Consider the following 17086-nt stretch of genomic DNA (forward strand, 5'->3'; position numbering starts at 1 on the left):
GACCACATCTTACAAGGCCCTCCTTGCATGTTAGCATAACCAGAGTGGATCCAGGTGGAAGAGATGCTATTTTGTTTGCACAAAAATTGTACAATTTCCACTCATGAGGTCTTAGTAACTTGAGGTAATAAAATGCATTAAATTCTCGCAAGAAGCCAAACACTGCAACAGGTGATAGAATTAATATAATCCTAAGAAAATACAGTGAAATGTTTTGTTAGAAGAGTTATCCTTTGCTATCTTTGAAGCATCTTTCACACCGAGAAAAACCCTGAGGATCTGGGAAGAGAAAATGGATCTTCCCTTCCTCTTCTTGTTTTCCTGCCAGCTGTCACATCTGTTGATATTTTCATGATCTTCAGACTGATGGCTCATAGATTGCAAAGACAGCAGGATTATTAGCAAGAATTTGGAAACTGTGCTTTTTGGGAAAGTCCTAAGTACTCTAGTCTTTGAGGATATGCAGGAGACTTGAGAAGAAAGCTGTGTGGGTCTGTAGTTGGAAATCTGAGACCGCACTGCAAACCCTGTTTTACGACTTTAACAGAAATGTGCAAATTAAGTATAAAAGTCTTCCAACCAAGCCAATTTATTAGATTTTAACAGTATTGAACCTGAAGAACTGTCCACTTTAAGGCCTAGCTGTTCTAGGACTTTTGGGGTAAGAAGTTTTAGCTATTTCTGTTTTGTGCTCTGACTTTCCTTCACCTGAACATGAAGGAGGAGCCCTTTGGTCACCCCGGTCACAGACTACATGTCAGGCGAAGTTGGAAGAGAGACTTCTCCAAAAGACTAAAAATGAAGCGAAAGCAAGAAAATAATGATTTGACCATAAATATTTTTATTAAATGTGAAAATACATGGGCATAAAAATAGTACCCATATTTGCAGACATATCTGAGACCCATTTGAATTAATTTTCAGTTTCTTTATTAAAACACTAACTTGGGATGGATGAAGTTATTTAGTCTTGTCTCACTCAAAACCAGCTATAGCCTTATAGTAGGAGTAATATTTTAACTTCTCAAACATCTCCAGGATCCACCTCCTCCACACTCTTTCCTTCCCCTGCAGGCAGGAGGGGCCGACCACAGACGAGTGCAACAAAACCTGTTACTTATACACAAGGCCACGCAGTGGCTAATCTGACTCTTAAATCATTCAGCAAATGAGATCATCCATTAAAAAAAAAAATCCCCACCTATTAACATCATTTGCAATTACAGCATAGACTCTGCTAACAAAAGGAATGATCTGATTTAGAGTAAGGATGTTATTTGTGGACAAATGAGCATTTGCCTTCCTCCTTCCTTTACAAATACGGGAAAATCACTACGTTCAAAGAGGCTGCGTGAACTTCTCTAGGTGCCACCGCTGACGTGTACTCTGAAAATGTCTGTAAGGCCCGTCACTGTGACCTCTGGGCTTTAAGGCAGGCGGCTCAAACACAACCTGACCGAGGAACCACTTTTAATGGAAGTCTCTTACGCTTTTTCATGGTAAATGTCACAACTGCTGACCAATTTCATGCCTTTAAAGGTGTAATCTTTCATTTTCCACCATGAATAGGAAATGCTGCCAATTTCAAATTGTGATTCTATGAACTTTTTCCCTACTTGGTTATCAGCATTTTTCTCTTAAAAAAAAAAAAAAAGGTAGTTTTTACATTCCATTATCAGAGTCCCCAAAAGTTCTGCTTTCATACTGATATTTAAGATACATTTTTAACACTGACTGAAGACGTTTTAAAGTTAGCATGACGTTCATCCAATTCACAGTAAACTATTGAGGTTGTCCTCCATTTTTCATTTATCCATGGAAAGAAAGCACAAACTTTCAAAACTGGGCACTAAATTAGTTTATTCTCTTTTAGGACCTTTCTCGCGTTTCTAGGTTGCTGTGCTCGTTCCCGGCTGCTGTGGAAGGCAAAGTGTCCACAGTGTACAGACAAGTGAGACTTCGCTTCCGGAGCTTACTGAGGAGGGAGGGAGGACCTTAATACAGCTAAGGCTTGGCACCTCTCTGGTTTTACTTTTCCAGAAAGAGCCATCATGGTGACCGGGCACCTGCGGGCCCCAGAGACAAGAGCCTAGAGAGTGGCACATGGAAGGAGCCCCAAAACAAGTGCCTTTTCAGTCCGTGCGATGACCTCACCCATGGGGCCAGCAGGAGGAGCGACTTTCCCTCGATGGCCCGGAGGACTGTCTGCCCTGACAGGCGGTGGCCTCTGACACCCAGCAGGGCTGGACTTGCGGGTCATTATTTTGTCACTGAGCCCTCTCTGTGGCACTGGCACATGGCACCATAGCTTCTCTCCTCTGTTCACTGAAGACGAGCAAGTAACTGCACATTTCAGCTACGCCGACTAGACTGAATCCACGGGAAAGGTTTAGGCGCAGGAACGACGGTTACTGCAAGTAGAGAAAACGCGAGCCACCGTCCGGGCAGCTTGGACGGTCCGTGGGGTAATGGCGCCGGGGATGCATCTCCCGCGGCCCAGGCCTCCACCGTCCTGACTCCCTCGGGCTCCTTCTAGACCGCTTCTCTGAATGGAAAGGCAAGTGATTGGATATTTCCTTGTTCTGACTCTGCATGAAAATTCTTACTTCAAAAGTAGGTAGAGGCCATTGCTAGACTGCAAAACGGTCAGTGACGACAGACACCAAAGAACCAGACTGGAAAAAATATATTGCCGACACAGTGGAGTAATGAGATTACTAAGATTAAAGAATAAGCAAAATTGAATGTCCCTTAGAAATCATCTTCACACTGGCTTACATTTTAAGATACTAAAAAGAAAGGAAAGCTGCAAACTGTTCCCCAATTTTCCAAATGCACTGTTAAGTTTATTGGCAAGAAACAGACTTCTAAGTAGATGTAAAAAAGCACATATATGTTTTGCTTAACTCAGCTATGTGATTTTTGTCTCTCAAAGAAATTTTCTTCACGTACGTTGCAGGGTGACCACGGAAGGAAACGCTCTGTGCTTGGCTGCTGTGGTCAGGACGCTTCCCACCACTGAAATTAAAATGCCTGACTTCATAAAAACAATATATTAGAGACCCATACTCGTCAAAATGCTCTGAGGCAAAAAACAAAAACCTTTCCAGAATGAAGGTAATCATTCTTATCTAAAGTAATTCTCTTAGATTTTAAATGCAGCATCAATAGTTCCATAAATATTTAATGCTCTTGATTAAAATAATACCTTTTAGGGAAAAAATTATCCAGTACACAAAGACTGAATACCTTAATTTCTTAAAAGGTAAGAAGACAGAATCCCAAGAAGAGATGCCATCTTGATGATGGAAATACAGCCAGAGCTGACTAGATTTGTAAATGTGTATTTTTCCTGGCAGAACAGCAGACGCATCGAGGTCCGGGCAAGCGGCGGGTCTACAGTTTAACTGCTGCCTCGACAGTCCCATGTAGGAGTGGCTGCAACCCCAGAGGGTTGGCCAGGCAGTCAGAGAAGCTGCCCCACCACCCTGATTACAAGTGGGGCACACGGCATTCTCTCTCTCTGTCAACTGAGCAACTTGACCGTTCCAAGCCAATCCTGTTACAGGAAATTCTGTTTAACTCACAGCTTCAGCTATTAAAGTATTTCATTCCGCACCTCAGTTCTATTTTAGGTAACACCACTGCTGTATTACCCATTCTCCTTTAGTTAATTTGTTTCATATTAAACAAAAGGGCCCATAGATTTTTATAATCAACTCTGTTTCAGTGGTCTTCAGTGTTCTCTTGCAGGTACTGGACATAAAATGCACGCTTAATACCCATCCAAAGTCTGTACCTGGCGATGTCAGCTACCACTGGGCAGCAGGCTTTCTAAAAGGCGGGTTCCGTCCCTCCCTCAGTGCCAGCCGTGCTCACGCCAGCAGAGGTGCAAGTGCGCTTGCATTCACGAGGCTCTGTAATTTCACAGGTATCTGCAAGCAAAGGGACTGACCAAAATCTAAGCCAAGGTGTCCCTAGGACCGCACAGCTCAAAATGGTAATATCCTAAGAATACTAAAACTTAACCTGCTCTCCCAAAAACTACAGCTCCCCGTCCTCGCGCAGGCACTGATGGGCTAGGCGAGGCTGTGAAGAAGAATGTCTACCGCTCCGGTGAGAAAACTATGTGAGCGCTGGCACAGGCACACCTCCCTCAGACCCTCTTCCAGAGGCTCAAACATTTACATGAGCTGCTCTGTCAGAAATAGAACGAGTCTTCGCCTCTCTGCCTTCTCAGACCCATCAACCTCCAGTCTAAAATGGGTAAGAACGGATTTTTCCTATTAAAACAACTCTTTGGTCATGGACAAACTAAGAGATTTGAATTTTTTTTTTTTTTTCCATTAGGATCCCGGGACAAGGTTTCTTTCTTTTTAATCTTTAAAAAAATTAAGGAAGAAGAGCAGAAAAACAGCTGGTTTAATTGAAGTGGAATTTAAATCTAAAAGGTCCGCCTGAGCTGAAGGGGTTAAACCCCTGCCATGAGTTCCAGCTTCTGTGGAAAGGGTTGCCTCCACCTCCTTGTTGGCTCTCTGCGTCCAGGGGATCTTCTCCATCATCAAATTTCTTCCTCATTTCTACAAGAAAGAAACCGGAAAATGAAGACCCAGGTATTAACTAAGGCCTGGGGAGGGGGAAGGGAGCATCACAGGATTCCTGGCTTCTCTCTTATCAAATCAGTCATGCCTGACACACAGATCCCGGCTCCCCCATTCCTGCCCAGCTCAAAGGTTTGGTCTCAGGAGAAACAGCCTAGAGAAGAAATACCGGTCACAGAAAAAGGGTTGAGGTTCAGGGCTGGAAATGGGTATTCCTTGAAATTCAGGCCCCCTGAATGTTCTCTCCTCACAAGAAGCTACCCAAGGAAATTCTCTGGAAAAAAATAATTGCAAAGAAAGAGACCTCCAAAAGTCACACCCCTATGATCAAAGAGCCACGTCACCGTCCTCACCCCAGTAACACAGTCTCAACAGCTTTCCACGCCTCACTCTTAGTTCCGTTTGGACTTAAGGTTCCCTGCTGTGCAGCACAGGAGGCTGCCCTCACCGCTGTACCTCTCAGTCCCAAGGAGGGTCTCTGACGAGACAGAGGCTAATGCAGGCAAACGGGAGAAAGGAATCCTGCAGGTGGCAGGAGAGCAAGTGACTACACTCAGACTAGAAAAAACTATTCATCCCTAAAATAAGAACAGGGGCTAAGAAAAAGGAACAGAACCAAAAGAACTCCTAAGCATCCAGAAAAGAACTGCATTTGTAGGTACTTTGTGACTATCGGCCCCAACTCCATTGGTTGGCTCCCTGCCATCCTTAGTGCTCAGCTGCAGGGTCGTCTCCCCATATGCCCACCACCCCCCCCACCCCCCGCCGAAGATTCCCAGCTCCCAGTCCACTGTGGCCCCCCCACCTGTCCACTGTGCCAGCTGAAGACAGACCATTTGAGAATGTTGCTGGCACTCGTTTGCTGAGTGAAAAGATAGACTATCCTGCTGTGCTCATTAACTCCATTTCCAATCCTATAATCCCTTACAGGATTATAAATGCAAATAGAGGGCCATACAGCTTCGATTCCATAGCAGGAACAGATGTTCAAAAAAGATTTGCCAAGGAGGGCACCTGGTTGGCTTAGTCGGTTAAGTGTCCAACTTCAGCCCAGGTCATGTAGGTTCGAGCCCCATGTCAGGTTCTGTGCTGACAGTGTGGGGCCTGCTTGGATTCTCTCTCTCTCTCCGTCTCTCTCTTTTCAAAATAAATACACTTTAAAAATTAAAAAAAAAAAAATTGCCAAATGGGCATAAATCTGGAGTCCCTTCTATTTTTGATGAATTTGTCTAGCTCAAGTCATAGCTTCTACTCCTACTGACATGGAAAGGCACAAAAAAGCAATAGGTATTAGCTTAACATTAAATTCCCTCTGGAAATGTCTAAGCATTGTTCAGTATTACCTAATTTCTTCATTTTCTCTCTCGTTTTCCAGGCCATTTTAGCATATGATAAAAACATTCCAGCAACCAGTAAATCTAATGAACATTTGATTCAGGACAAGGTTCCTGGGCTAGGTATACACCTCCCACCCTCACTGCCCGCCCCCCCTCCCCCCCAAGGCATTCTGGTTTCCTAATCGAGCTCCTAGAAGTTTGGTATAAAGAATTCATCAGTGATCCGGGAAGGTGGAAGGAACCTAAGACATCCCCCTCACTGGTGTAAAATCTGAGGCTCAAAAAGCTCTAAGAACTTTGGCAGTAGAGCGAAGAGTCAAATCAGGCCTTCTGATTCCAAGCTTGTTGGTCTTTCCACTGAGCCAGACAGAAGGGCCCTGAGTCTGACGGGGGCAGGCATGACATCTGAACTTCTGAAACTGCAAGGCGGGGGACCCAGTGGTCCCCAGCTCCTACGGGGTGGCCCTGAGCAGCCCGCCTGTCCCCCCTGTGTGACCCTGTCTCCAAGTCAGCAAAGGAACGGAGCTAGACGTCTGCGCATAGCAGACTCGGCCATTTCAGAAGAACAGAAAATGCGAAGGACAAACAATACCTGGGTCAGAGAGGACCTCTTTAGCAGCCGCTATGTCAATGAACTTTTTCTCAGCTTTTTTCTTTTCTTCTTCATTCTGGAAGTTATCTGGGTGCCACTGCAATGCTAATTTTCGGTATGCTTTAATGATTTCTTGCTTTTTGGCGTTTCTGAGAAGTATGAAAATAAATAATCATTAGTTAAGCAGTGCCCAACACACAGCCACAAAAAACTAAAAGACAGTTATGATCCCGCCGGCAAGTTAGCAACCTGGTTCTTCTAATCGTGCCCATGGTGTCACAGGCTGAACATTAAATATCCAGACTGGATGATCATTAAAGCTGGTCAGGCTTCCTCAGATACTTGTTCCCTAAGATCAGAATCTCACTGGGGAGAAATTACTTTTGATCTTTGCAATGTTCCCTTTAAAAAAAAAATCACACAGATGTGTTTTTAAACTTTCTGAATTTCCAGCCTACCATGATACAAATCTTGGCATTAAAAGAGATACTCTGAGTCTGAAACCCACTTTCTATTTTGCATCTGGTTAGCTTACTTAACAAAGGTTCAACTTTTGATAAAAGATTGATGGTTCCTTCTTCAGGGAAAGTGGGTCTGACATTACCCAGCTTTTGTAGATCTCAGTGCGTGTAAGTTAATTCTCAAAAGTGCCACTTTTTTTTTAGGCCTAGAGTTTTCTTTCCCCCTCTCTCCCTCCTGTCCTCACAAAAGAAAGCTCACTCCTACCTCCTTACCCTTCCTAAATAATCTAGGGCAGGATCTATTCATGCTACAGTGTCATACCTTTGTCACCAACTACTAATTCCCTATCACTGCAGTACTAGTTGCTATCAAAGAAATCTGCCTGTAACAAAATAGCTTCACTATGTTAAAGATGGTTAGGTTTAATCCATGACTGAAATTACATAAAGAAAGCAATGAATCAGAGAAAAAAGGAAGAGCAATGATAAGCTTTAAAACAGTTGATTTATGTAAATTTTAAATTAATAACTCACCTTTTTACTCCCAAAATTTTATAATAATCTCGTTTCTGTGACTGTTTCAGTAGCCTCTGTGCCTTCTCTAGACCTTCCCGAATCTGCTGATCATTTTCATTGTGTTCCTGAGCAGTTTCATAATCCTGAATAGCTGTCAAATTATGTTTAAGATAATGCTGTTAAAGGTAATGCAATTTGTAACCTCTACTTATCTGGTAAGATTGACACTAAAGTCACTATCCTGACCCTTTACTCTCGTGCAATTACTGCTTAAGAGCCTAAGAAGTTATAGTAATGATTTTGTTAGCAAACTTATGAAAGGCATAGCATAATTAAGGCTGAATTTAGGTAGCTTTTTACTCCCACTCAATCACTGCTATTTGTTTACTTGCCCACCCTCCCACATTACCTTCACCACATCTTTGAGGTATTTTAATGCCCATACTTTATACAAAGCAGTCTTAACCATCACTAAGATTGAAGTGATTGTTACAAAGGAAAATAAGACCATGGCAAAGAAAATCTGCACAGTCAGCTATGGGTCCACAGTTCAGAAGAATCAGAGGCTTATAAAGGGAGCCCAAGAGGAACCATCAGCAACCAGAATGTCTGTGTCACCCAGGAGCTGTTACAAACCTGATGTTTTTTAAAGTATGAATCAAAGCAAAACAACACACACTGACTGTCCCAGTATAGGAAGTCTGATAACAATCCACATTATGTCTTTTATCTCATTTTCAAATACTTTAATATCTAGAACACAAGGCATCTGGATATCTAAGTCACCCAGAAAAGAGCCAACATAGCCAGCTTGAAACTGTTATCCTTAGAAGGGCCTGCTGGTAAGGCTGGTCCTGGCTGACCTCTCGAAAGACGGGCTGCAGGAGTGTTCCCACCACTCCCTGGTAAGAATGGCTCACCGTGCCTAAATGTCTGTACAAACAATGTGGTTTATGCTAAACATCTTCTTTCCTTCTGGGAGTCTGGAATTTGGGTAGGGGATGGGCAGAAGGTGCCTACCTGACCAGCCTCAAATAAACACCCTGGGTGGTGGCTCTACCAAACTTCCCCAGTAGGCAACACTTCACACGTCTTGAGGAATTAGCTTGTCCTACAATTTCACAGAGAAAGACTCTTGGAATCCTCTACCTGGTTTCCTCTGGAATTTGCACCATATGCCTTTTCTCTTTGCTGATACTACTTTGTACCCTTTCACTAGGTTAAATCTTAGCCGGAGTACAACTGTATGCTGAGTCTCATGTGTCCTCCTACCCAATCATCAAATCTAGGAGCGGCCTTGAGAAGCTCCAATACAAGTCTTCCTTATTGTTCTCCCTGGACAGACATCTCAAATAATGGACTGCTGAATGCAAATTCTAGTTTTTATGGAAGTGCAATGCACTGTGGGAAAAGACCTCTCTCTTGATGACATGCCTGAGCATTGGTCTTGGCAACAGCTGATCCTGGAAGGGAGTAGGAAGGCCGATCATCCTTCCTTCTGACATAGTGCTGGAAGGTCAAGAGCAGCCTAATGCCCTGTCACAACAATGCCTATGTCATTCACCTCACTTCGACTCATCCTGCAGGCATTTCATCATCTCATATCATCACAGGAACAAGGGTGAGTACAGGACAATGAGGTATTTCTAAAGACCACATTTACATAACTTTTATGACAGTATTTTGTTATAATTATTCCGTTTTATTATTCATTAATACTGTTGTATTATTACTGTTTATTATCACTGTGCCTAATTAATAAGTGAAACTTGATCATGGATATGTATGTATAGGAAAAAACAGTATATATAGGGTTCAGTACTATCTGCAGTTTTGGGCATACACTGGGGGACTTGGAAGGTATCCCCTGCATAAGGGACAGTTACTGTCATAAGCCTGCACTCCATAGAAAATGCACCCATGCTACCTTTGGCCCGTCGGGGATGGTATGTTTAAATTTTTATCCTAATTCCTACCTCAGTGCATTAGTATTGCGTATTAATATGAAACATTATTACGGTCACCCAATCCACAATGACAACATAAAATACCTTTCCAATTTAGTATACAAAACCATCATAAATAGTAGTGAGGGTTAACTTTACAATTAATACCCATAGCACTTGATGCCACAATCTAGTAAGGAAATGTACTTTGAAGGAATTTAATACAAAATGTTTCAATATATGCCATTTTGCTATTAATGCAAACTCTACATTTTAAACATGTTTTAATTCTTAAATGTTCAGACTGTCTCCTTCGAAGCAGTCTTCTATCTTTTATTAAAACTTAAGGTAGGCACATTTTTCCCCATACAGAAAAAATATAAAATTATATAGGTTGTTTCCTACATTCACATGATTACAGGTAGGTAATTTAATTAGAAACTTACTTTAGGTGACGTTAAAACTTACCATGGACATTATATTTACTCCGATTCCACACTCTAAGGAGGAATCTTCAAAAAAATAAAAGTAACACCCAATTATGTTTATCCCATACTGTCATTAAGCATCCGTGAAAAGCAGAATAAGCCAGAAATATTCAGGCCCTGAATAAACCGTCTATTACATATCAGCCAACTCATTTTCTATCCTCTGAATCTAAAAAATCTTCCCAAATCCTTTTTCTGCCAGTCCCCCCAGTCGATTCCTAGGGAACAAAGCAAACTAGACCAAGCTGGCAGGCAGAGGAGGGCACAGCCCTTCCATCCCACTCTTCCACAGAAATGACACACACAAAAATAATAGAATCACGGCAGCACCAAAAACAGCAGCAGACCAGAAACTTTCAGAAGTTTCTGAAAGAAAGGTTTATTCATTATTACCATGATCCCATTTGATTCCTGCGTGTAGAGAACCCCAGTGCAAGCAGAGGCCCTCGCAGATGTGGGAGCCATTGTGTTTGGCCAAGGATCCTCAGTTCAGCATTCAGCAAGCAGGGGCAGCTTACACAACCACCAGGACAGCTCGGGAGAGAACTGAGGGATGTCTGGGCGGGCTCTCCCTGTGAGTGTGCAGCCGCCACTGCTGCATTCGCCCCACCAGGGCCCAAGAATCAGTCTCTGAACCGAACAGAAGATGCGCACATGGCGCAGCCCCCGATGTGGCTGTGGGAACCAGGAAGGGTGGCAGAACCAAGCCCACGGACACTCCAGATCTCTACAACAGACCTGGACTAAACAAGGACAAGAACTCCACCCAATAAGTAAAATGATTAATTTCCTGTTCATTTTGGCAACTGGGCCAGATGGCAAGCGCCACAGGGGAAGTCTCCCTGCGAACAGTCCCACCCACTTAAAGCCTGCTTTAAGCTCTCCAGTGCAGAAGCAACATTTCAAAGACAGATGTGCACAGCTGCAAAAGACTGCCTCTTTCAGTCCTTCAGTCCACTAGAAAATCCCAAAAACTATGTCCAGAATTTACCTTCTTCTCACCATTTCTCCAATGACCAATGTGACATATGCAGTCCACCGTTAATACACCTGAACAGCTGTTTCCGGCTTCCACCCTTATCCCCCTAAAAGTCTATTCTCAGTACAGGGACCTAGAGAGCCTCTAAAAGAGAACATCAGACCCCAATATAAATATGTCCATGGACACCAACCATCTCCTCCAGGACATCATGCAAAACAATCCAAGTGTACAAGGCCTGCTAAAATTAGCTAATATCAGCCATGAATCCAAGATGAGAGGGGGAAGCAATAGTGAGAAAGCCCAAAAACAAAAACAAAAACAAAAACAAAAACTTTCTAGGAGTATGGGCTCACCCTATAGTGACAACCTATATCCTTTGCATATTATGAGACCCATGAAATCCGAAGCCAGACAGAGTGGAGATAAAGCAAAGACCTTACTCAGGAAAAGACAGAAAAAAGAGAATACGAGAAGAGAAAATAGCCCTGAGCAGCACATCTCAGAAAACCCCAGCAACTATGTGCTCTCTGAAGGTGAGGGCTCACCCTCAAGTGTAAAAGATATACCCCTTTGGTAGCAAAGGAAGTGGGCAGAGGGGCAGCAGGGCTGGCAGCTGATGACCTGGACACGGTTTGGTTCAGAGAAGCAGAGAGGGCAGAGCTATGTAGAAAGGCCATTTTAGCAGGAGGCAGAATGTCTGTGGAAACAGTGAAGCAGAGAGGACTGCAATTGCTAAGTACAGAAGGCTGCCCTGTCCCCAGCACTCCCTTATACACACACACACACACACCAAAGGACTTGCCCACAAATAGCTAGGGCAGGATAATTCATTTTAATGGTACAGCATCGGGGCGCCTGGGTGGCTCAGTCAGTTAAGTGCCTGACTCTTGGTTTCAGCTCAGGTCATGGTCTCACACTTCCTAGGTTTGAGCCCCATGTCGGGCTCCATGCTGATAGCTTGGAGCCTGCTTGGGATCCTCTCTCTCTCTCTCTGCCCCTCCCCTGCTCATGCGCTCGCTCTCTCTCTCTCTCTCAAAATAGATTTTTAAGAAAATGGTATAGCATCAATTCAAGGACAGCTTTTAAATAGAGACAGGAAAAGAGCACCAAGACTTACCTGATGAACACACATCAGAACAGTAGCCGAACACATGAGAATTCTGAGCAAACATGCCATGAATTTTTAGAACTTATCCAATCCCCTCTTGTAAGGGTAATCACAAAGCAGAATAAGAACTCAGCAAAGAGAGAGACAAAGAGGAGACAAAAATGTGAGTAGTCAATACTCAAGAAGATCACAACTATCGTAGAATTACAGATGAAATGAGAAGGAGCACCGGAAGCAGCATCATATGGAAAAAAATAAGGATCTAACAAAATGAAATGGAAATAAAGAGTTTAAGAAGACTAGAGAAAAAACAGCAGCTATACCCAACAAGCAAAGGGAATACAACCTACACATAATTAGATCTCAGAAGGAGAAAACCAAACCAGTAGAACAAAACAATTCAAATATTTTTTAAATTTTTTTAAAGTTTATTTATTATTGAGAGACAGAGAGACACAGAGTGTGAGCAGGGGAGGGATAGAGAGAGGGGGAGACACAGAATCCGAAGCAGGCTCCAGGCTCTGAGCCATCAGCCCAGAGCCCGACGCAGGGCTCGAACTCACGGACTGTGAGATCATGACCTGAGCTGAAGTCGGTCACCTAACCAACTGAACCACCCAGGCGCCCCCAGATTAAATTTAAGACATTTTCAATCTGTAAATTCATTTGTTATTTCAGGAAAGGGCACACTAGGTGTCAGGGCAAACTGGATGGTAACAGTAAAGACGAAGACCTATGCTGGCTAGTCTAATTATGCATTTGAAAGATGAGGGCTCTTTGAACCTGGCCCCAGATTTTCCAGAGCAATATTCTGTGCCAGGGGACAATGGAACAATAACTTCAAGATACAGAAAAAGTGTGAGCAAAGGATTTCTTATCTAACCAAACCATCCTTTTAAGAATAAAGATACAAACGTAAAAGAAATGAGAAAATAAATTTTCCTAGGAACCCCTCGAGGATGAACTTACCAAGGAGAAAGCTAGAGAAGCCACAACCAAAGGAGGGATGAAGAAGAAAAAGAACTGGTAAGTCAAAAGGCTTAGTTCTTGGCAAAAATCAATACATATCTCTAACCTAATCAGGAAAAGAAAGCAGGATCAAAACCAAAAATAAGAAATAAGTGACAAATAAGATAGAAGAAATTAAAATAATGAGACTACTTTGCTAAATTTGAAAACTCAAATGAGTAACACAAACTGATCCTAAAAGAAAAACTAAACAGAACAATTTCCACAGAGAATTAAAGCCACAGGCTTTCCACAGAGATATGGAACTGAAAAGGAAAATTTCCAAATAATTACAAAAAACTACCCTAATTGATAGTTTGCTATATATAAAAATCTGGGGTAAAAAATAATTCTTCCTCTGAGTTTTTTGAGAATACTGAAATACTCCTTTCTGGACTTGGTAGGAGGGGATATGAGACAGGAAGCGGTGTTCACGAGCAGAATTTAGCAGTCACAGATGCGTGCGTTGCTAATAGCAGACCTTTAAAGTGCTTAAAGGAAAAATGGACAATATTAAAGGGAAAGATAAGAAAGTTTGCAACCTTCACAACAGGTAATTAAAGATCTTGAAAACTCTCCTCTCTCAGCAATTGATGGGAAAACTAACATAAACATTACACGCAACAACTGCAGATACACATTATTTTCAAGTTCACACAGAACAGTCAGCAAAAACAGACACCATACTGGACTAAAAGACAGGTCTACATAAATTTAAAAGGAAGGAAATCACATGAAGTATGTACAGTGACCACATAAAATTAATAAGATACCACCAAACATTTCAAAATTTAAAAAAAAATCCAAATAATCCATGTGTCAAAAAAGAAGGGAATTACAATACATTTCAAACCAAATGATAATGAAAACAAAATATGAGACGTACAGCTTTAAATGCTTATATTGAAGGGCGCCTGGGTGGCTCAGTCGGTTGGGCATCCAACTTTGGCTCAGGCCATGATCTCACAGTCCGTGAGTTTGAGCCCCGCGTCAGGCTCTGTGCTGACAGCTCAGAGCCTGGAGCCTGCTTTGGATTCTGTGTCTCCCTCTCTTTCTGCTCCTCCCCTACTCGTGCACTGTCTCTCTCTCTGTCTCAAAAATAAATAAAAACATTAAAAATTTAAATGCTTATACTGAAGGAAAAAAGAGAGAGAGAGACCTAAAATCAGTGGCAATTCAACCACAAAAAGCCAGAAAAGCACAAAGTAAACCCAAAATAAGTCAAAGGAAGGAAACAAAGAAGAAATCAATGAAATAAAGGAAAATCATAGAAAACATTAATAAATCCCTAAAGTTGTTGCCTTTAAAAGACCAATAAATTTGGCCAAACTCAAGCTATATTAAGAGGGAAAAAAAGAATTACAAAACTATCAGTATTAGAAGTTAAAGAGGGGCGCCTAGGTGGCTCAGTGGGTTAAGCATCCAACTTCTACTCAGGTCATGATCTCATGGTTTGTGAATTCAAGCCCCACGTCGGGCTCTGTGCTGACAGCTCAGAGCCTGGAGCCTGCTTCAGATTCCGTGTTTCCCTCTCTGCCCACTTGCACTCATGCACACTCTCTCAAAAATAAACATTAAAAAAAAGAGGACATACGATATGGTTCTATTAATATGAAGATCTAGAATTGGAAAATCTAAATGAGGAAAATCAGGACAAGGGCTGCCTGAGCAGTGGATTGGGACTGATTGGTAAGGGACAAGAAGAAAATGTAATGTTCTGCATCTTGATAGGAGTTTGCGTTTGACACTCTCTTTAACCAAAATTTTAGTCAGGCTCCTCTGAGACCTCTTTCTAAGGGCCTGACCTTGGGTTTTCCTCTTGGTTGTTATAGAATCCAGTTTGAGCAAGAATCCTGCTAAGTCAGTTTACCTAACATCTCCCTGATTTTGGTATCTGACCAAATTTGAATTTGTATCTGATCAATTTTCTCATTCCCTACCCTGGCCTGCCATCAGCAAGAATCCAGTTGAGTCCATCTAGCAAGAATCCCCCCTTTCCATGATGTTTCCTCTTGGTAATTTTCCATCCAGTGACCCCCACGATGCTCCTTGGTTATAAATCCCCACTTGTCCTTGTTGGTGTCAGAGTTGAACCCAGTCTCCCCCTCACTGCAAGACCCCACACTGCAGTAGTGGTCCCTACACCTATGGTGATTAGCCACTCCCCTTCACAAGAATAAAGCCTTCCTTAAGGTCTTTAACAAGTGTCACAAATAATTTTCTTTTTAATAGATGACATGGGTATCAGAACTCAGGATTGGTATCCCTAAGATTTGTGCATTTCATTGTATCTAAAACTACTCTCCCTCAATAAGGAATAAAAAGGAAAACAGTAAACAAATTCTAGTTAATGATATGCCAGTTGAAGTATTTGGGGAAAAGTAAACTAAAGTCTACATTGTTTTGAAATGCATCTAAAAAAGATGAACTGACAGAAAAATAGAGGGATAGGCAGATTAAATATGACAAAACATAATAAAATATTAACTTCAGAATCTAGATAGTGAGGACATGAGTGCTTACTGTAAAATTCTTTCTACTTCTTTCTGTATTTGAAATTTCTCATAATCGCATGTAAGGGGGAATGTTTCCCTGCTTTGAGACTGTCCTAATAAAGACAATGGAAATCATAAATTTTCTACCACCTTGTTTTCTACATATTCATTCTTAAGACAACGACCTTATCCAAGAACTCTTATAATATAGCCTCATCATGTAAGAAAACAGTGAGCTACTTCTGATATTATTAAAGTCAAACTCCATGCATGTAACTACTTCCTACAGTAGACTGCATTCCAACATTAGACTGAGGGCAAGCTCAACCATTACATTTTAGGCTGATTTAAATAGTGTAGAGGTTTAATTCTGTACACTGGACATAACATGGCCTGCACAGTAACTGAAGCTATATATCAATGTGCTGTATACATAGGTGTTGAATTTTTCACTTGGAAAAGAGATAGTGTCAACAGTAAAATACAAAGAGAGAATTTCAGTTTGTCAGACTATGAAATTCTAAATCCTGCACTATAATTTCTCTATCAATAGTCAGGAGATCTCACGATAGTGTCAACAGTAAAATACAAAGAGAGAATTTCAGTTTGTCAGACTATGAAATTCTAAATCCTGCACTATAATTTCTCTATCAATAGTCAGGAGATCTCACCAACTGTATTTAAGCCCTGGAGTAGACAGACATAAATATAGGCCTTGTTCCATGTACTTAGTCTGTCTCTATTGTAACATGATAAATACTTGGGTTTGTTTTTATTTCTCTTAAAGAAGTCACTTCAATATTTGAGGTCACACAAAAACCTATCAAATGTCTTTCTTCCCCCTATCCAAACTTCCCCTCTGTCCAGTCAGATGTGCCTGTCACCACTGGAAAAGCAAAGGACCCCATCATTCTCCTGCCCCTGGACTTCTGTTCCAGCTACATCTCCCACACCTGGTGTCTGTCCCAATTTTTTTCCTTAATATTTTTTCCAATACTTTAAGCTTTTGATCATTTGGAAATTAGCTTGTAACGTATCTTTTTCTGCCGCATAATGCTGCTGAACTACTGTAAATATTTCCATTTCTCCATCTCCTATTAAGCTCATGGATTCCTTGGTATTTCCTAGAGGAAGTCCCAGTGTTGCCAAGATACAAGTGGTACCATGTTTTGCCCAGTAATATATGATATGCAAATGTGCTAAATCTAAGCTGATTGGTAAATGTGCTAATCCCCACAGAGCAGGGAGCTTCGTAGTCTCCCCTGTAACCATGCACTTTTATTTTTCTCAGTAATCTCTATACCCAACATGGGGCTCAAACTCATGACCCTAAAAGCAAGAGTTGGAGGCTCTACCAAATGAGCCAGCCAGGCGCCCCTGAAACCATGCACTTTTAAAAAGAAAAGAAGGGGCTATGGCTAAGCAGTCTGTATGTAAATAAAAATGGAGGCCAGACTTACAGTTCATGAATTTATAACCAAAGGACTTAAGCAATCCACATATACAGCATCTTACACTAGTTGTCTTTGCAAAGGACTAAGCCATTTTCTAG

The 17086-nt window shown here is 41.9% G+C and overlaps 1 protein-coding gene and 1 long non-coding RNA gene across 2 annotated transcripts in view; one reads left to right on the forward strand and one right to left on the reverse strand.

Moving 5' to 3' along the window:
- Nucleotides 1–821: 821 nt before the first annotated feature.
- DNAJC3 (DnaJ heat shock protein family (Hsp40) member C3) overlaps nt 822–17086 on the reverse strand; it is a 92895-nt gene continuing 76630 nt past the window's right edge. Inside the window, exons 9-11 of the mRNA XM_040486977.1 lie at nt 7526–7658; nt 6531–6679; nt 822–4580 (exon numbers count right to left, since the gene is read on the reverse strand). Coding sequence (XP_040342911.1) covers nt 4423–4580; nt 6531–6679; nt 7526–7658 — 440 coding nt within the window. The 3' untranslated portion in view covers nt 822–4422. The remainder of the gene's footprint in view (nt 4581–6530; nt 6680–7525; nt 7659–17086) is intronic.
- On the forward strand, nt 7870–10642 carry LOC121037789 (uncharacterized). Its single transcript, XR_005793979.1, has 3 exons — nt 7870–8412; nt 8727–9128; nt 10363–10642. It is a non-coding gene; the product is annotated as an uncharacterized LOC121037789 (long non-coding RNA).

This window comes from Herpailurus yagouaroundi, unplaced genomic scaffold, assembly GCF_014898765.1.
Source record: "Herpailurus yagouaroundi ecotype Mexico unplaced genomic scaffold, PumYag 164, whole genome shotgun sequence".
In the NCBI taxonomy this organism is placed as follows: domain Eukaryota; kingdom Metazoa; phylum Chordata; class Mammalia; order Carnivora; family Felidae; genus Herpailurus; species Herpailurus yagouaroundi.